The 21,364-nt window shown below is 43.2% G+C and overlaps 1 protein-coding gene across 2 annotated transcripts in view; it reads right to left on the bottom strand.

The window, feature by feature from the left end:
- Positions 1–21,364, bottom strand: part of LOC145351949 (dedicator of cytokinesis protein 2-like) — a 595,946-nt gene that overhangs the window by 412,019 nt on the left and 162,563 nt on the right. For both annotated transcript variants that reach the window (XM_080201765.1, XM_080201764.1), the window contains 3 exons: positions 16,494–16,677; positions 12,758–12,855; positions 7,171–7,260 (listed from right to left, as the gene is read on the bottom strand). In XM_080201765.1, coding sequence (XP_080057891.1) covers positions 7,171–7,260; positions 12,758–12,855; positions 16,494–16,677 — 372 coding nt within the window. The remainder of the gene's footprint in view (positions 1–7,170; positions 7,261–12,757; positions 12,856–16,493; positions 16,678–21,364) is intronic.

Genomic DNA, 21,364 nt, shown 5'->3' on the forward strand with positions numbered 1-21,364 from the left:
ATGAGATGTAGGTGGTGCTGGCAATACTGTATTTATTGTTCCTAATTGGGATTACAGGAGTGGATCTCATCCTTGAGCTCCAGCTGCTCCTATGGTAACGTTGCTTCCAATGATGGTTCCCGAAAGAGAGTTCTAGATGAAGAAGCAAATGGCCAGGTCAGCATGGTGAGGAATTGGGAGAAAACTAGGTAATCGTGTTTCTGTGCCATTTTTAATGTATTGTCCATCCTTGAAATGTGGGGAACTTCATTTTTTCCCCACGCTTGGTAACCCTGAAGAAATTTGATTCAACTGAATGCCTTGCTAGGCTAGTTAAAAGTCAACCACATTGGTGGGAGTGTAGTCCCATAGAGGCAGACTACTTATAAGGACAATAGGTTTAATTTACTAAAGTATTAGTAGACTAGTTGGGATCCCAAATGCGTCGTTCAAATTCTCAACCTGCTGTGATGTGATTTGAACTCAACATCTCTAGATGATGTGTCCAGGCATCTGGGCTAGCAGCTCACGCAATCACTGTGCATTCATACACATTCATCTTGCTGCTCTTGATCATTGTGGAAAAGGTCGCAGAGCTGGCAGGTTCCATCAAGTCAAGGTGAGTTGCAGCAGTGCATCCTGATGCACAGTTGGAAGTTACAACAGCAGGGCAGGGCTTTGGGAAATGACTATTATCTGAACAATTTTCAATTTATTTTCTGAACATTGTTGAATTTTCTGATTAATATTGTATCAAAAAAAAAGTCATGTATTTCCTAATGTTCCAGTTATGTGGTGGAGTTTAAGGCTGTGTGAGGGTTGGATCCATGTATCTTCCTGCATTGGAATTCCCAAACAATTAAAATCTACTTGTGGCACGGTAGCACAATGGTTAGCACTGCTGCTTCACAGCTTCAGGGACCTGGGTTCGATTCCCGGCTCGGGTCACTGTCTGTGTAGAGTTTGCACATTCTCTTCATGTCTGCGTGGGTTTCCTCCGAGTACTCTGGTTTCCTCCCACAGTTCAAAGATATGCGGGTTAGGTTAATTGGCCATGCTAAGAAATTGCCCCTTAGTGTCCTGGGATGCATAGGTTAGAGGGGATTAATGGGTATAATATGTAGGGATATGGGGGTAGGGCCTGGGTGGGATTGTGGTCGGTGCAGACTCGATGGGCTGAAGGGCCTCTTTCTTCACTGTAGGGTTCTATGATTCTATGACACTGCCTGACAGGAAATCATGAATTTTCTCAGAATTGCTTTCACCAGTGCATTTTTAAATTTGCCTGGAGTGGATGGAAAGAACTCTTACACATAGCAAGTTACAGCAGGAGAACAGGACATTTTTGTTTCTGCATTTATGTTGGCATCACAGACTAATATCTGCATTCTGCCAGCATATATATGGGTTGCGCTAGCTAGATCAGGCATGAGCTGCCGAGATGGTCACCCTGACAACAAAACTTATAAATAGGATTAATCTAAAGGCGGGTGGTCTTGAAGATTTCAAATGATGGGGCTACTGCTACTCCCCTTGGCAACTTGTTCCACTGTGGGATTGTCTTTGGGAAGGTGGATCGGAAACAAATTTGGGCAGCACGGTGGCACAGTGGTTAGCATTGCTGCCTCACAGTGCCAGGAACTTGGGTTCAATTCTGGCCTTAGGTCTGTGTGGCGTTTGTACATGTTCCCCCTGTCAGCCTGGGTTTTGGGTTTCCTCCAGGTGCTCTGGTATCCCCCCATAATCCATAGGTGTGTAGGTTAGAATCATAGAACCCTACAGTGCAGAAAGAGGCCCTTCAGCCCATCGAGTCTGCACCAGACACAGTCCCACCCAGGCTGTAGCTCCATATCCCTACGTATTATACCCACTAATCCCTCTAACCTACACATCCCTTGATACTAAGGGGCAATTTGTTAGCATGACCAATCAACCTAACCCGCACATTTTTGGACTGTGGGAGGAAACCGTAGTACCTGGAGGAAACCCACACAGACACAAGGAGAGTGTGCAAACTCCACACAGACAGTGATCCAAACCAGGAATCGAACCCAGGACCCTGGAGCTGTGAAGCAACAGTGCTAACCACTGTCCTACCGTGTTAGGTTGATTGGCTATGCTAAATTGATCCTAGTTTCAGGGAATTCGCAAGGTAAATATGGGGTTACGGGAATAGGGTTGGGGATGAGATTGTGGTCGGTGCTGACTTGATGGGCTGAATGGCCTCCTTCTGCACGGTAGGGATTCTATGATGAAATGGTCTGTGTAGTTTGTGGAAATGGCTTGTGTTTTGTAACTGCTGGAGGGAGCCAGCTACTTGTTTTTGTCAATTCCCACCAATCCATTCCATAGTTTATAGAACATGATCAGTCCTTTACTGTAGTTTCCAAATTTTTCAACTCGGATGGGGCTCTGGTGATACTGATTTATGTAGAATTGTGTTGTAAGTCTTTGGGTTGGTTCAGTCTTATTTATATCTCTCACCAACTAAGGATCCTACACACAACTTGCACACCACAGGAAGAAAAAGGAGAAACTCCTGGCATCTCTTTTTATTGTTATACTGAAAATCTTCCCTCAGAATTTTCAGGATAATCTGGCTGTGCAGGCCTCAAAACCAGAAAATCCTAGCCGAGGTCACAGTCAATGGAACTTTCCATGCTCCCCCTCTACTTCACCTATCCGCTATAATTCCCATCGTGGGCAGAATGGGAAAATTCACCCCATGGGCTAGAACTTTCCAGCTGTTCACGCCACTGGGATCTTCTGATCCCACCAATGGCACACCCCTGCTGCAGGTTTCCCAGCAGTGTGGGGTTGGGTCAATGGGAAATCCCATTGACAGCAAGCAGATCAGGAGATCCCTGAAAGTTAGTGGCAGACTGCCTCCCTCTGCAAGAAACATTGTGCAGGGAGGCCTGAATATCCAGCTTGCTTGTCCAGCTTGGTAATGTTAAAGCCCTTGGGTTAAGTTATCATAGGAATCAATATTGGACAGTGCGAATGAACTTTGGCACATAAGGGGTATGGCATCTGTTTATGTCATTGACTGAAACCTACTGAACCCAAGCCAGTTTCTATGCTAGGTCAGAATTTATAATGGGCACAGATTAGGGATTCAACCCAAGTTCTTCCTTCTAGGGGTTAGCTTCATTCCACACCAGAAATTGCACTTACTCTAATGAGTAATGTCCAAAGCTTTTATAATTATATTTGATTGCAACTGAAAATCCATCATTATGGCAATTAATTGAACTATATAACAAGATGGCCAAGCACCATTACACTTACAGGACATCTCCTTTTTATGTGAGTGTTAATTATCTTTATTTTGCAAGAAGTTGGTCCATTGCTGAATCCAAAAGACATTCATTTCGTTGATAAATGATCAAAATTCCAGGCAGCACAGTAATAGCTGCAAGGAGGGTACATACATGCTGCATTGGCAACTCTGCAGTTAGTTTTTGTATCTTAAATTCCATTCACTTCCCCCCCCGCCCGAAGACTTGTTATGGAAAAGTCCTGCAACAACTAAATATCTGGGCACAAGGAAGCCAATTAAAAAACTAACTAGAACTTGTTAAAGAGTCAGTTATTTCCATTTAATGCGCTATCCTCTCTGTACAGTTTTCACTTACAGTATTCACTGCCTTCATCACTTACATTTTCAGTCAATTCCCTTTGTGCAGACAGGTCTAATTCTACAGCAGTGGAACTAATGTGCAGTAAATGGGCAAAAGATAGGTCATTTATTCATGTGCAGCTATTAACTTTGAGTGCCTGTTATGTGAGGTGATTTTGGGATAGTCTTAATGCAGTCCTTACAGGCCGCAAATACGCAATGGAAAATTTCCAAATCTGGCACGAACTGAATGAAAGAAGAGAAGGGCTTGCATGTTACAAGTGTCTATCTTGCCCACGAGGCACCAAAGGTGGAAGGGAACCAATGGCATGCTAATGAAACCTAGACATTGAATTGCTTGGTCTTGGTGAGGAGCTTCAATTATGTAGATAAATTGGAGAGGTTGAGACACTTCCTCCGGGCGATGAGAAGACTGAGATCCAATAGAAATGTTCAAAATCATGAGGAGTGCAGACAGAGTGGACAGGGAGAAACTGGTCCCAGCAGTTTGATCGAGAACCCAGGAAATCAACCTAATCCCGCATATCTTGGGGTGTGGGAGGAAACCGGAGCATCCAAGAGAAACTCACGCAGACAAGGGGAGAATGTGCAAACTCTACACAGTCACCCAAAGCTGGAATTGAGTCCGTGTCCCTGGCATGGTGGGGCAGCAAACTGATCACCGTGGCACCAAGCTGGATTATCAGGACTCCCTGCAAATGAAGATCCATTCCAGGGAATCCTTGCAAATAATTCACTCTTCATACAATTCTGCAAATATTGACAGCATTCCAAGCGACACTGTGGATATTTGGCACAGCACCCCCTCTCCCCGCTCCAGAGGTGAATAGCAAAAGTGGCAACATCAACAAACCTGCTGTCCTTGTTCTTCTAGGTGGTAGAAGTAATGGATTAGAAAGATGCTCATGAAGGAGCCTGGGTGAGTTGATCCAGTGCATTTTGTAGATAGTAGCCACTGCACATCAGTGTTGGAAACAAGTGAATGTTTGTGGATGGGGTGCAAATCTAATGGACTGCTTTATCTTGGATGGTGCTGAGCTTCTTGAGTGATATTGGACATGCACTCATCCAGGTATGCGGAGAGTATTTTATCACACTCCTCACAGGGAGCCAGTATCAATATAATGGGTCAAATGATCTGATTCTGTGCTGTCAGCTTCTCAGCTGTTCAGGTACAGTGACACATAAGTAGCTGTCTTTTCAACCTTTCAGTGCTAGGCTCTCAGACAAGCTTCTAGGATCCTGCCAATCATGGGCCAGGAATACAGCATGACCCAATTACAATTACTTGTGAGTTATTTTTTGTCCATGGACTGGCACGTGATTACTGTTGCGGTTTTAATTTTCAATTCATTTTCTACAATGACAGTAATACTTTCTTTTGACAGCTACTAGTGGTGTTCCAAAGTTAGGACTCTGGAGCAGGGGGAGGGAGGGGGTGCTGTGCCAAATATCCACAGTGTCGCTTGGAATGCTGTCAATATTTGCAGAATTGTATGAAGAGTGAATTATTTGCAAGGATTCCCTGGAATGGATCTTTATTTGCAGGGAGTCCTGATAATCCAGCTTGGTGCCACGGTGATTAGCTTGCTGCCTCACCGCGCCAGGGACCCGGGTTCAATTCCAGCTTTGGGTGACTGTGTGGAGTTTGCACATTCTCCCCTTGTCTGCGTGAGTTTCTCCTGGATGCTCCGGTTTCCTCCCACACTCCAAAGATGTGCAGGGTTAGGTTGATCTGCCATGGTAAATTGTCCTTTAGTGTCAGGGAGATTAACATGGTAAATACGTGAGGATTTGGCCATGCTAAATTATCTTTTAGTGTCAGAGGGTTTAATAGGGTAAATACATGAGATTATGGGCACAGGGCCCGAGTGGGATTGTTGTCCGTGCAGGTTCAATGGGCTGAATGCCCTCCTTCTGCGATGTTGGGCTTATATGATTCTTCTGTAATGTTATCATTTGCAGAGGAGCACCAGAGGTGTGTGGTTATTTGCAGGGTGCCCTGGAATTTGTCAATATTTTGGAGGAGGTGAGGACATCCCAGAGAATGGGTATTCTTTGAACCAAGTGGCTAGCAAGGCAGATTCAGAAGGGGCAGTTAATGGCCAACCATGTTTAAAGCCTTTGTGCTCCCCTGTAGTAAGGAGATGCATTCACATTTTCTAATGCCTTCTTTGCATGCAAACAATGGAAACTTTTGCAGGATGTCACAGGATGGCAAATCACTCTGTTTGATGATTAGCATCCGATGCCAAAAGTCACTGTCTGGTGTCGGTCCATCAACACCATCCCAGGACAATGGCCTTGCCCCATTGCATGGACTGCAAAATTGTCTCACAAACTAAGTTATCTTAAAAGCAAAGCCATGCACTTTCTTTCAGAGATAATTTAAAGCCAAGACTCCGGAGAGAATTTTCTGGCTGTGCTCTCCAGACTGACAGCATTGCCCACTGCTGGCACGCAATAGGAATTTGGGCAGCGTGACTTTCTTACCTGCTTAAATGAATGGTGGGAAAATGGATCCTTACAGTACAGTTCCCTGTTACAGTCTAAACTTGGCTGCTTTTGGGTAGATTTTTCAACTTACAATAGAGCTGGAGAGAGTTGTTCTCACAATGTTAGTATCGTCTCTGGGCTGAAAGGTGCAGGGTTCATGTCCTGTCCCAGGAACTGGAGGCCAGAGGATCCAGTGAGATACTTGCTGTCAGTCTGGCCAGATGCCACTCCTCATTGTAAATTTATTACCACCCAATCATGGGATGTGGGTATCACTGGTTGGGACAACATTTATTGCTCACCTCCTGAATTGCCCTTGAAATAAGTAGCTTGCTAGGCCATTTCAGAAGACACTGATGTGAGTCTGAAGTCACATGCAGACCAGGCTAACAAATTTCCTTCTCTATGGTCATAATATGATAATTGGAGGTTGTGGTGACCTTAGTGGAGCAGTTAATGCAGTTAATGACCAGGGACCTAGGTTTAGGGTCAGGAGCAGGAGATTTAGAGGGTATGAGAGGAAAATATTTTTCACCCAGGAGGCGGTGGGAATCTGGAAAGGATGGCAGAGGTGGGAATGCTTACAACATTTAAAAAAAAACATCTAGATGAATACTTAAAATATCATTGCATACAGGCCAAGTGCTGGAAAATGGGATTAGAATAAATAGATGCTTAATGGCCAGTGCAGACATGATGGGCCAAAGGGCCTCTTTCTCAGCTGTAAAGCCCTAATGACTCTATAATCAGCAATGGCTTCATGGTCATCATTAGACTGTTAATTGAATTCAGGTTTCATCATCTACTATGGGGGTATTCGAACCCGGGTCCCCAGAGCATTTCCCTAGGACTCGAGTTTACTAGTCCAACGACAATACCACTGCGTCACCACAACCTCCAATTGTCCTATCCACTGTTATAAAGATGGACATTTCAGTGGAAGCCAGGCTGTGCAACAACCTCCAAATCCTTCCTATACTTAATTATCAGAGAAGTTGAAAAATATAAGGAGACAGAAAATTGTAGCGTTGTTAAAAGTAAAATTGCCTTACCAAAGCATCAAAGACAAGGATGTCGTACTTCTCAGTGTCAGAATGCTCCATCATGATGTTGAAGAGTGCATCCAGGGTGTCCTGGAGGAACTGAAATTATGCACAATGTTAGAAGGGGCATTAATTTATTTTGACACTGTAGACTCTTTATCCCTAGCGACCTCTAAGAAATTCACATTTCCAAAATTTTCCAAAGATAGGAATCATGTCACTTGGAAATAATAAACTGAGCTTGCAAGCAGTTCCCTATAATACATGAACACTGCATAGGAAGTGCCCACCTCCTAATGTAATGCATTAATTATAGGGCAGGATTTTTTCAGCCTTTTCTGCTGGTGAAATAGTAAATCCCCCACCCGTGGCGGGTTCCCCGGTGGTAGAAAACCACATAAATACCACAGTTCTTGGCAGGACTGGAAGATCCTGCCAGTCGCTAATGTTGAGCCACTGCCGCAGGGCAGGGGTGGCACTAAACTTCCACCCAGAGATTTCCATGAGATATTTCAACTTATTTACTCAACTAGTTAAAGGGCATATAAATGTTACTCATTGGAATCGGCTATCCGGCCCTCCAGACCTCCTTTGCTATTCAATCAGATGATGACTGAACTGTATCTCAACTTTATTCATCATTTTTACTGAGCTCAGTTTTGAAAGCTTCAATTGCATCAGATTTTACAACCCCTCGAGAAAAAATTCCAGATTTCCACGAGCATATGCAAAACAAAAATGCTTCCTGATTCCATTCCTAAATGGCTTGGTTTTCACTTTAAGATTATATTCCCTTTTTCACAATTCCTCCATTTGCTTCCAGTTTGAAAAAACGTGCTAGTTAACTCATTGTGGACTAGACAGCATTATCCCCATTGTCGAATAGATCTCATCCTGTGCTTCATCTGAAGACTTAGTATTCCAAGCACAGGATTTCCTGCCCAGGGTACTCGTGTTGGGAATTTGGGTATAAAATATATTTTCTTTAAGCAGTGAAGTATGTGGGATGTGAATCATCAAATTTACCATCGGAACTCTATCTGGTGTTGAAAATACAGTTCCTCTGAGGCTAACAACAGTTTCATGTTCATAGAATCACACAGCACAGCCAGAAACTATTCAATCCATCGTGTCAGTGCTGGATCCCTGAAAGTTTTATCTGATTCTTTCAACTCCACACTGCTTTTCCCCATAGCCATTTTCAGGTATATATCTAATTCCATTCTGAAGGTTACTACTGAATCTGCTTCCACCACATTTTCAGGTAGTTAATAACAACTTGCTGCAAAAATCAATTTTACTCACTTTCCCTTGTATATTTTCATAGAATCATAGAATCTCTGTGCCATGCAGAAGGACGCTATTTGGCCCATCAAGTCTGCGCCAACCACAATCCCACCTAGGCCCTATCCCCAACTGCCCATAACCCCATACATTACTCTAGCTAGTCCCCCGAACAATAAGGGACAGTTGACCATGGCCAATCCACCTCCCTTTGGACTGTGGGAGGAAACTGGAGCAGCCGGAAGAAATCTACGCAGACACAGGGAGAATGTGTAAACTCCACACAGACAGTGGCCCAAGCCAGCAATCGAACATTGGTGCTGTGAGGCAGCAGTGCTAACCACTGTGCCGCCCCTTCATTTTGCCAATGAATGGGACCTTAGGTCATGTGGTGCAGTGGCAGCATCCCAAACTCTATGTTCAAATCCCACTTCTGGACTTGATGGCCACAGAAGATGCATTCATAACATGATTGGACAAGCTGATCATCAGCCTGTCAATCCTTCCAGTATGCCTGTGGCAGATGATAAGATCGGGAGAGTTTCCCAGTCAGTTAATGGCAAACCATTGCAGTACTTTGCCAAGTATAATCATGGATTGATTGAGAGTCCACAGGTGACCAATGCCCTCTTCGGGCATGGTAACTGAAGATGGAATAGGACCTTACTCTGTGGCAGCCCTCAGTGTTTTCACTATTTCCGCAGTACCGCTGTCTTAGGTCTGAACAATGGGTCCAACTGAAGGATGACCCAAAAATGGAAGCGTTCGACAAAAATAAACACAAAACTTGGGTTCAGAAATGCCAGAGGCTTCAATGAAGAAAGAAGCAGTTCCAGAAGTTGAAGAGAAGTTCAGAAAAAAATCAAGTCAGTCCCTTTCTGAAGAAGGATTAAAGTAATGAGACATTATCTAACAGGCATGAGGTTCCAAGTCTGTAGCAAAGAAAGTGATGTATTAATTAATCTGTCTGAGGAGACAAGCAGAAAACAAAGTTGAGCATGATGTGCCTATTATTGCAAACATTTAAAATAAGTAATTTTTTTAGCCTTGAGTTTTTTTTTGTCTTTGCTTCATTTAGTTCTGATGGTCATAAATGGTCTGATCTCAAGTGTGTTGACAATCTGTAAACATGTCATGTAACATAACAGTACATTTTTTGATTTAAAGTTGTTTAATTGAAATTATCTGTTCATGCTCATTTTTGCACTGAAGTCACTTGTCACTTGCAAGGCTTAATTTTAATTATTAGATAATTCAAATATTTTTATGCAAAAAATTCATATCAATTTATACCGTTTCTGAGAAGTCATATGGACAAAGGAACTATATAATTTCATGGGATGTGGGCATCATTGGCTAGAACAGCATTTATTTCCCATCCCTAATTGCCCTGGAGAAAATGATGGTGAGCTCCTGTTTCAGTACACATGATGTAGGTACACTCACAGTGCTGTAAGAAAGTGAGTTCCAGCATTTTAAGCCAGTGACAGTGAAGGGACAGCAATATAGCTCCAAGTAAGGGTGGTAAACAGCTTAGAGAGGAACGTGCAACTGGTTGGGCTCCTGGCATCTGCTGCCCTTGTCCTTCTTGGAGGTAAAGGTTGCAGGTTTGAAAGATGCTGTCTACGAAGCCTTGGTGAGTTTCTGCAGAGCATCTTGTCGATTGTACACACTGCAGCCACTGTATGTCGGTGGCGAAGGAGCTGAATGTTGAAGGTGGTGAATGGAGTGTCAATCAAGAAGGCTGCCTTGTCCTGGATCATGTTAAGCTTCTTTGTTGGAGCTGTCCAGGCAATTGGGAGAATAATCCGTCACACTCCTGACTTGTGGCTTGTAGAAGATGTACAAACATCGTGGAGTCAGGAGGTAAGCTACTCGTTGCAGGATTGCTAGCCTCTGATCTATTCTCGTAGTCACATTTATATAGCTAGTCCAGTTCAGTTTCTGGTCAATGGGAACTCCTAGGATGTTGATAACAGGGGATTCAGCAATTGAACATCAGGGGAAGATGGTTGGATTCCCTCTTGCTGGAGATGGTTATTGCTTGGCGTAAATATTACTTGCCATTTATTAGCCCAAGCCTGGACGCTGTTCAGTCTTGCCGGATATGGTCACAGACTGCTTCAATATGTGAGGATGCTGCACTGGGGCAACTCTCTCCCCACCACTCTTCCCAAGATGCTACCCCTCCCCCCCCACCAACAAGAATCAGGGCAACCACCTCTGCTCTCCCACACATACATAAGGGGGCTCCCCTTCCAATGGAGCTCCCCAGTGAGCCCCTGGCAAAGCCCCCTGGCAGTGCAACCCTGGCAGGTTCCCCCTCAACACTTTCACATTCTGTAGAAGCTGTTGTTACGTGGGTGAGGGGGGAACCGATGGTGGGGAAGCCCTTTAAAATACACTTTAATTTATTTAAATGTATATTCTGAGTGGGAACCCCACTGCATCACCGGCAAGGGGCGTGGAAAATCTGAGAAGAAGGTGTCGCCCGTGAGATTCTGGGTCCCGCAGTCTTGTGGGATTTTCCGCTGGCACTGCCATTTCACCCACAGTGAATGCCAGCTGAAAATTCCCCTCAATGACTAAGCCTTTATAGCCCTCCGGGGCAGAAAATTTCAATGATTCACCACCATCCGAGTGATCCTCCTCAATCCTCCTGATTCTGGACACTCTACCCACACCCACATTCACCTCCCCCCACCGCCTCCCCACTCATTAGGGAGAACTTCCTTCCAGCATCTACCCTGGCAAGTCCTGTAAAAATTTTCTAAGTTTGATTGAGATCACCTCTTATTGTCCTAAACTCCAAAGAATAAAGGCCCGGTCTATTTAATCTTTTCTCATATGAAAAATCCTTTTCGCTCTCAGCATCCTCCTCACAGGACACACTATCTGTGACAGTGTTTTACAAACTATTTTCCAATGTGACCCAATTTTAGCAAATGAAAGCTAACAGAACCCCAGACCAAACAAAACAGCAAACAAACAGCATAGTAACAGCAACATGGTAACATTCATTATAAAATTATTACATTTGAATATTATAAATCAACATAAAGACATGAAAATCTATGTTTTTTTACCCAAAAAACATAGATTTTCATGTCTTTATGTTGATCTATAATATTTCATAATATTATATCTACAATATTTCTATAATATTCCATAATATTATATCTATAATATTGTGATTTTATTTCCTCATAAAGGTTTTTGCCTAGGTTTCTATATTCCCATGTGACAGTGGAAGAATTCTCTTTTCCCCCACCCAACCACAGCACACATTTTAATCAGCCTCTCTTCCCCCACCACATGTACATATACACACACGTGCACAACACAGACACGCACACGCACACACACACACACACATATACACACTTAGAATCATAGAATCTCTCCAGTGCAGCAGGAGGCCATTCACCCATCGAGCCTGCACTGACAACAATTCTACGCAGGCCACATTCCCATGACCCCACACATTTACCCTGCTAATCCCTCTGATACCAAGAGGCAATTTAGCATGATCAATCCACCTACCTCACACATCTGTGGGAGGAAACTGGAGCATCCGGAGGACACCCACACAGACACGGGGAGAACATGCAAACTCCACACAGACAGAGATCCAAGGCCTGAATTGAACCTGGGTCCCTGGTGCTGTGAGGCGGCAGTGCTAACCACTGTGCAACCATGCCACCACATACATACATACATACATACACATGCATGCACCTCCTCCGAGTCCCTCTCCACCACAAACACTCTTCTTCCCAAACCCTTCTCCCTTAACACACACGTTAATCCCTCTCCCAAACCCGCAGGTAGTCACTAAGTTACGCTTGCTGGCCTCGACCTGCATTAAGTTGGCACACAAACATCCTGGGCCCACTCAAACTCATCAGTGTAAGTGGTTTCTGAATTTAAGCAAGCTTTGGGCTCACCGCTCTCCAACATCAATCCAAAGCATCCAGGGCTGTCCTGTCAGAGCCTTCAGCCTGAGCAGTCTCCTCCCCACAAGTCACCATTACTGCCTTGGAGAAGATGGAGCTCACAGCCCCAAAGGTGACCGCCGGGACCCCATTGTGGGGGTCGTAACCCACAGTTTTAGAACATCTGATCTACGATAATTAACTCCAGATCAACTATTGGATACAATCCTGCTCGATCTTGACTGAAGGTGAACTGGAATTAAGAACTTAATTGCAAACAAGACATGGGGAAGCAGTAAAAAGGTACAATTATTGTCATAGAACAAAGGAATTCTGGGCCGGGGATGGACCTGATTGATTGTTACAATTTACCGTACCTTAACCACCTCTTCTCCATCCACTATCTTCAGCTGCTCTAAGTTTTCTTGCAAGAGCTCAGGTTTGGTTCTCCACTTCAAAAGGCCCAACAAGCCCACTGTCAAAAAGAAAGCCTCAATGATTATCTGCGTCAAATAATTATCTTTTTAAACTGATAAGTTGAGTTTAACTGAAGCCTAAAGCTGTGAAATCTGAAATAAAGGCACGGGGAAAACAATTGCCGGTCAGGCAGAATCGAGGGAGAGAGAAACAGTTAACATTTCAAGCTCTAATGCTTCCAATGTTTCCCGATTTAACTTCTGTTTTATTGCACTGAATATTTTCTCATCCTGCTGATGAGCAAGGGGTCGAGAGGGTTTTTGTGCCATGTATATACACCCTTCAAAAAAAATATAGAGTACATTATCACAGCAAATCAAAGCATTTCATATCAAGGATTGTTTTTGAATGAATACAGCGACTTTCAACATAGATAACTGCAGTAACCGATCAATAGTAGTGTAAACAATATTCATTTTTTGCTGGAGTTGATTTGACAATAGCCCAATTCGATGGCCAGGATGCTATGAGAGCACTCTGTTATTTTTCAAATGTTTTCATGGCATCCTTTGCAGCTACTTGAAAAGGTAGTCGAGGCTTCAGTGTGACATCTCAGCTGAACAATTACTCCTCCACCTACACCAGACTCCCGCAGTAGTTTTTCTTTTAATTCATCAAACATGAGCATTGCTGGCTGGGCCAGCATTTATTGTCCATCCCTAATTGCCCTTGAGGATGGCAGATTTCCTTCCCTAAACAACATTAGCTCTCTAGTAATTGGCTCCATAACTTAGGGGTTAGAGCATTGATTTTGTAAACCAGGGGTCGTGAGTTCAATTCCCGCTGGATCCTGTGGTTCAAACTGAGCTGATGTTACAAAGTAAGTTGTGGGGAGGACACAGAGAGATTGAAGAGAGATACAGACATAGAAATGTAGAAGACTGGAGCAGGAGGCCGCCATTTGGCCCTTCAAGCCTACTCCACCAATGATTACAATCATGGCATACCATCCAACTCAATAGCCTAATCCTGCTTTCTCCCCATAACTTTTGATCCCATTCGCCCCAAGTGCTATATCTAGCCACCTCTTGAAAACATTCAATGTTTTAGCATCAACTACTTCCTGTGGTAATGAATTCACAGCCTCAGCACTCTTTGGATGAAGAAATTCTCTTCATCTCTGTCCTAAATCGTCTACCCTGAATCCTCAGACCATGACATCTGGTTCTGGACTCCCCCACCTTCGGGAATGTCCTCCTCACATGTACATGTTACATGAGCAAACAACAAGATGACAGCTCGGGTGTAACTTTCGAACGTGAGGAGATATTAATTAAAGGGTGGCACAGTGGTTAGCATTGCTGCCTCAGTGCCAGGGTTAGGTTCAGTGTTACATTCTGGCCTCGGGTCACTGTTTGTGTAGAGTTTGCACATTCTCCCAGTGTCTGTGTGTGTTTCCTCTGGGTGCTCCAGTTTCCTCCCACATCCCAAAGGTGTGCGGGTTAGGTTGATTAAGCATGCCAAGTTGACTTAATGTCAGGGTCGGGTAAGTACATGGGGTTATGGGCATTGGGTGTGGTTGGAATTGTTGTTGGTGCAGGTTTGATGGACTGAAATGTCTCCTTCTGCACTGTAGGGATTTTATAATTCTAATGAACCAGATGGATCTTTAAAACAATGGACAATAGTTTCATGCTCATCAAGAAGTCCCACAACACCAGGTTAAAGTCCAACCTGTTGGACTTTAACCTGTTGGACTTTAACCTGGTGTTGTGAGACTTCTTACTGTGCTTAACCCAGTCCAATGCTGACATCTCCACTTCATGCTCATCATCAGACATTTACTTCCAGATTTTTATTGAATTCAAATTTCACCACCTGCAGTGGTGGGATTTGAAACTGGTCTCTGGATTACTAGCCCAGCTACAATACCATTATGCTACCGACTCACCAAAACATAAGAAAGGTTAGTTGTCCAAGTACTGGAGAGGAGTTTGAACCCTCAAGCTTTTGGCCCAGAGAGAAGACTGATGCTTTGCGAAATGCATTTGATTTCTTGATGCAGAGTTTCTTTATTTTTGATGTTTCAGTATCACACAAAGATTGGCAGAAACAGTGGTGCAGATGTAAATGGCATTGTGCAGATGTCAAAATGCCAAATGCTTGCAGCATGCACACCCATGCTCAAACCAATGACCATGCGGTCTCCATCCAATCTTGTGTTCAGTCTCAAAGTTGGGAATGATTCTGGACTGCAGTTTAGACTGACTCTGGAAAAGGAAATTGGAGGACTCCACCCCACTCTTCACAGTAGGGTCTAGCACAGTGGTTAGCATTGCTGCCTCACAGTGCCAGGGACCAGGGTTCGATTCCTGGCTTGGGTCACTGTCTGTGTGGAGTTTCCCCATTCTCTCTGTGTTGCTTGGGTTTCCTCCAGTTTCCTCCCACATTCTGAAAGACATGCTGTTTAGGTGCATTGACTTGAACAGGCAGCAGACTGTGGCAACAAGGGGAATTTCACAGTAACTTCATTGCAGTGTTAACGTAAGCCTTATTTGTGACTAAAGAAGATCTGCTTGCTTAAATATTCTTGATGTGCTCGACATATGGCGCCAGCAGAATGCTTGTTAAGTGGCTTCTGCATTATTGAAAATCAACTACTTACGCCACCATCCGGTTACAACATTCTGCTGTGCTCAGTGTATAGCAGGGCCAAGTACTGATCAATTATCTTTCTTCTTTTAGATGCTTTAATTCCAAACCAGAAAGATTTGTCCAAACCTTGGCTCCAGGGGCTGCATTATACTGAGAGATTTTGGAGAAGGCAAGGGAGATCTGAGTCATTCCCAGTTACTAAAATTACTGGTCTTAATTATCTTTGAGGGGTTGGGGTCAAGATTAGAATTTATCTATCAATGAGGCAACAGCATGAAGAATAGCCTTTCCCAAATTTCCTGACAAGCAAGTGTAAATAAGGATAAGAAAGTGCAATGCTCAATGAGTTGATTGATCTCTGTTTAATTACATTGAGCTGTACTCTGATCCATGTTACTGTATTTGATTGTTCAGGCCTGTGGGTAGGACCAGAGAGCTAAAAAAATCCTTCCAGAGAAAGACCTGGGGATTTTGGCTGGGACATTCTGGCTCCACCAGTGGGGGCATCATCACTGGCAGAATGGGAAATTTAGAGGGCAGCCACCTGCAATGTTGCCTGCCTCTGGCGGGGCCAGAAAATGTCCCATGAGCACGTTGAAATCCTCTAAGTACTGAGATATTTCTAAGTATTATTAATGAATTTGTTGTAGGTTTGTAGCTCATGCCACCTTTGCACTGTTCTGAGAAAAATCCAACATATAAGATACATAGCAAACTGGTGAATACAAAACAGTGAGAGAAAATAAGGTTGAGTTTGAACACAGAGCATCAATGATAGTTCAGAAAAGATTAGATTAACTGCAATAATTTTTTGGGACATCCTGAAGCTCTGGAAGGCACTAAAAAAGTGCAAGATCTTTCTTTCCTGGATTGTTTATGGGGTTCTATGCATATCTGAGTAATGTAGTAAATATGGTAGACCCTTGCTACCACTACCCTTTCATGGATCTCTTGACGTACATCACACCTCTCATACATCTAACTCCCTAACTGTGGTGACTGTACAGTTTAACTTAAGAAGAAATCTTGGTATCTTCATACCGTTCTGTGTGAGTTTCGTGGAGCACACAAGGGTTGCGATGGCGAAGGTGTCTCTGGAACTGCTAGCAAGGCCTCCGCCTAAAGTCGTATTGCTGCGGCTGAGAGTAGAACTCTTGATGTCGGCTTGGCGGGTAGATGGCAGTTTCGAGTATAAACTGACTTCTTCCATCTTCTTGCTATCGCCCTGTAAACAGGTGAAATGAGAAAAAAAAGTTACAGTTTTTTGAAAACAGATACTTTGGGCCAGTAAATGTGCAACCTGATGTTATTGGGGAGAAGGTAGGAGAATGGGGCTGAGAGTCATATCAGCCATGATTGAATGGTGGAGAAGACTCGATGGGCCAAATGGCCTAATTTTGCTCCTATCTCATATGGTCTTACATTGAACCAGTAAAGGCCATTTTAGAATCAAATTCTTGCTCTGATCTGAATTAGTTGACCTTGCCAAAGGGAAAAAATCTCAGCAGGTCTGGCCATATCTGTAAGATTTCAGGTCCAAGCATTCACAGTAATTTGCTTTTATTTTTTATATCTTAACAAAGGGGACTGCTTCCAGGGAACCACAGCTGCCTCAGGATGTAGATAGTCAAGAGGCTTCTGTGGAAATGTCCCCCAACCAAAGTTGTCACTTTAACGAAAGGAGAAACTGTTCTCTTCTCAAATTTTAGGGACCAATCAGAGCTTGAAATAAAGTACAGATATACTGGCCAATTAAGTTAGACCTGACTCAGCTCCTATTTCCTATATTAAACTCGAGATGTTTTCCTCAATCACAATCAAGATTCCTGGGATGGCGGGTCTGTATACAAGAGACATTAAGTCGGTTAGGATAGTATTTGTTGGAGTTTAGGAGAGTGACAGGGGATCTCGTTGGTGGGGGGAGTCCAGAACTAGACATCATAGTTTGAGGATAAGGGGTAAACCTTTTAGGACTGTGAAGAAAGGTCTCTTTACCCAGGGAGGAATGCATTTGTGGAATTTACTACCACAGAAAGTAGTTGAGGCCAAAACATTGTGTGAATTCAAGGAGGAAGTAGGCTAAAGGGATCAAGAAGGTGGGAGAGAGGGGTATCAGAATATTGATGATCAGCCGTGATTATAATGAATGGCAGAACAGACTTGAAGGGCCGAGTGGCCTACTTGTGTTTCTATTTTTCTACTTTGTGATTACACATAGGCATGAGACACATGGAAAAAATAAAGTGTTCATAGAAACACAAGCATTGGCCTTTCAGCTCAACCAGTTGATGTCATCAACTAACCTCCACCAGGTGAGAAAATTGTTCTAAAAATATTTACACCTCCAAGTCCCTTCTCTCCTTTTCCCCCTCATTCAATCAAGTCTTCAAAGTTGACATAGGGTGAGATTTCCCTGCAGCTGGGATTTTCCGCTCTTGCCGAAAGTCAATGGACCTTTGCCGGAGCTGTCACTTCGCCCAGCTTTGGGTCTCGGCATGACAGGACTGGAAAATCCTAGCCATAGTTTCTGCCTTCACTTTCAAAGTGAATTCCACAGCTACGCAAACATCTCTGTGAAGAGGTTTTCACCACTCTCAGTTTTAAATTGCATACATAGAATCATACAGTGCAGAAGAGGCCCTTTGGCCCATTGAGTCTGCACTGACACATAAAGAAACACCTACATTTAATTTTGTATCTGTGGCTTTTCACTCTTGACCACTTAACTATTGGAATCTTCCCCAGCCTTTCATAATTTTAAACACTTATATCACATTGCCTTATATTCTGCCTTGTTCTAATTTAAAAAGCTCCAAATTTTCACGTCTTTCTTCATCTTTATGTCACATTGTAGCAGGTAGCATCCTCATGGCCTCTGAAGCATCAACATCTTTCGGCACCTAATTCCACACACAATACTCTAACTAGGAATTTGCTTTGCTTTTGTGTGGCATCATCAATGTCTCTTGGCTTGGATGATGAAGATTGAATTATTCTAAATACAACACACAAAACTGGCATGTCTTGTCAAATTAAAAATTCCCTTTTACCCAGTGAAAGGGGGAATATCTACCAATGCTAAGGAAGAGAATTCAGCAGTTCCAGCCATGCAGTTATTGAACTAATAAAAAGTCATCAGCTACTGCCTGTTGTCTTGTTAAAGTTGAGCAATGTCACCATAAATCTATTTCCAAGGAATTATTCCTTCGATGGCTCCTGGTACTTTTCAACACTGCACAGGGAGATCATTCAACATGCACTTTATCTACAAAGCATTTTTATTAGTGAACTTTATTGTCAGACAACTCATGAGCCCATGAACAATATTTGAAATTGCAGCATGTTCTGCAAGAGTGTCATGGTGCTCAGAAGCTTGCTAATACCCCCGAGTTTTGAGGTTCCAAGATTGACCTAGAAAATGAGCCATTTATATTGAGGAACCACCTTTTCTGTGTGAATATGATCAATGCTTCTTCAATCCCAAATCAAGGTGAGGTAGTGTCAAAACCTGTGGCAGGGATTAAAATTTTGCATGATTGGGGGGGGGGGCAGGGTCAAGGGTTGTGTAATGGTAGCAAGATCAACCCTTGAAATGTTCACTTCAAGCACTGTAAAAATGTTAGTCCTCAGGAAAAAGTCGGATGATTGCAGAAAGTCAGTGTAATTATGAATGATGAAGGCAAACATCAAACCTTCCACTTGCTGCTGTTGTCAGAAGAAAAGTCATTAAGTGGTTTGAGCCTGTCAGTGTAGCAGAGAGAAAGATTGCAATGGAAGGATAATTTGTTAGTGAGATCTCTCGTCAGTGAAGCTATGAGACAGTTCTTGAGGCAGGGTATGGTGTGATAGGGTTTATTTATTTTCCTCTCTACACAAAACGATGCAAAGCATTTTAAGTCCAACAATCAGATTATCCACAATATTTTACAATCATGTTATTGCAACAACAAAATAAGAGACTTGAATCTCCTTCCACAAGGCCAGAATCTTACGGCAAATACCAGTGACTTTAATAAGCGTGTTGTTATTAGTTTTCCAGCACTTGTGGTGGGGTAGGGATACACTGCTGATTGCTGGACTATTTGTGCCTCTTTACTGCTCACCATTAACCTCCCTTTATTTTTAAGACGTTACTTCATTTGTCAGTTGATTGCCAGCTAAACTCATCACAGCCTGCTAAGGGCTAGGACTTCCTCTAGATTTATATTATACTAGTTCAACCTCTCTGACTTAGAAAGGGAACAGTTGAAACTGTGGAGTCTCATTCTTACAAGAAATAAATTGTTCCTATATGTTTTTAAAATGAGAAAAAATTGGGCAAAATCTTAAGCCTTCATTCGCCATCTGAGAGATTGCCCGGTGGGAACTCAAGACCCGGAAGTTGCAGTTCTCACCAGCGAGAATGGACTTCAGATTTTCCCTGCCATTTGCCAGTGATATCATCAGGTTCACATCTATAATGGGTGTGAACCTGCTTTGCATTTTAATGTTAACCCACCTCACCCCACCATATCTTGACCCTTCATCCTATCTTCAAACTGTGCCAACGTAATATGGCGTCAGTGTGATTTACAACAGGTTCATGAACCTGCTGTGGTGTCTCCCTAGGGGAGTGCAAAGGTAAGCATAGCCCCCAGGGAATAGGGGCCTAGCCAGGCCGTGCTGTTACACAATCCCTGTCACTGTCCCACGCCAGCCTGGTACTGCCACTCTGTTCCAAGGGGTGAGCCCCATTCAAAGCCTTATGTAAGGGAGGGTTAATCAGCTGTGGTTGTGGGCCGGGAGTATTCCGGCGAGCAGGGGTTGCCCAATGTTGGCAATGGCCATTGTGGGGGAGGTGTTAGTGGCTCCATCTGTGGAGGAAAGTGCCAATAATTGTGGCGGGCATGGGGGAAGAAGGGGCCGAGGATCATGCAGGAGTTGGTGAAGGAGCTGATGATCATGGCGGTCAGTGGGATTGGAGTGAATGCTCTGTGTAGAGGAGCATCCACAGATCCTGGATGCAGTTCGAACAAATAATGAAAAGGAGGAAGTAGCAGTTAAAAATTTCAAGAAGTGATGGATTGTATAGGAAAGAATATGGCTGAGGGAGGAAACATTTAGATATGAATGAAACGCACAAAATTGATTATAGTATTGGGCTTGCAACACAAATGTCTTGATTTCAAAGCCCACAATGACAAGTTGAAATGTATTTTTGTTTTTAAAAAATTGAATTAATTTAGCTAATACAAAAAACATTACAATGCAAATTACTGGATTATCATGAAAATTAAATTGATCCAATAATGTCCTTATGTAGCCCAGTCTACGTGCAGCTCAAATTTCACATTTTATCATTGATTCTTGATGCTCTCAGAGCAACTTAACATCGACAATGAACACTACCTTACCAATACTGATCCCACCAGAACTAATGTATAAAAAACTCATAACAGCTCCTTATCTCTTACAGTGTTTCTACTTGAATTGATAACCTGTTACTCCACTAACACCTAACTGACCACTAGCTATACTAGTGATACCCACATCCTGACAGCAAAATAAAAAAAAAGCAAATCCTGAGCATTACCCAAAGTAAGCTGTGACAAAAGGTGAAAGGAATATAAACTCAAAGAGCTGGTGATTGGAAAATTCTTTTGAAAAGAGGTGTGACTGACATGTCACAGTAGAAATTGAAGGCAAAATCTGTCATTTGAGATGCTTTTGGATGTTGTGACTTGGGAAGTCATCACCAACATTCAACATTGCTGGGTCAATATGTGGAATCTGCCATTTAACACCACTGAGGCAGTACTATCACAGTAGGAGTCGCACCTGCACTGTTGATCAGGCAACTAGAATGGACAAATAAGTCTGGTCTTATCCACTTGTGAAAAGCAATTTAAAAAGCATGGACGATATTTTCTAGC

The sequence above is a fragment of the Carcharhinus amblyrhynchos genome, chromosome 13 (assembly GCF_965287045.1).
Source record: "Carcharhinus amblyrhynchos chromosome 13, sCarAmb.v2.hapA, whole genome shotgun sequence".
NCBI lineage: Eukaryota > Metazoa > Chordata > Chondrichthyes > Carcharhiniformes > Carcharhinidae > Carcharhinus > Carcharhinus amblyrhynchos.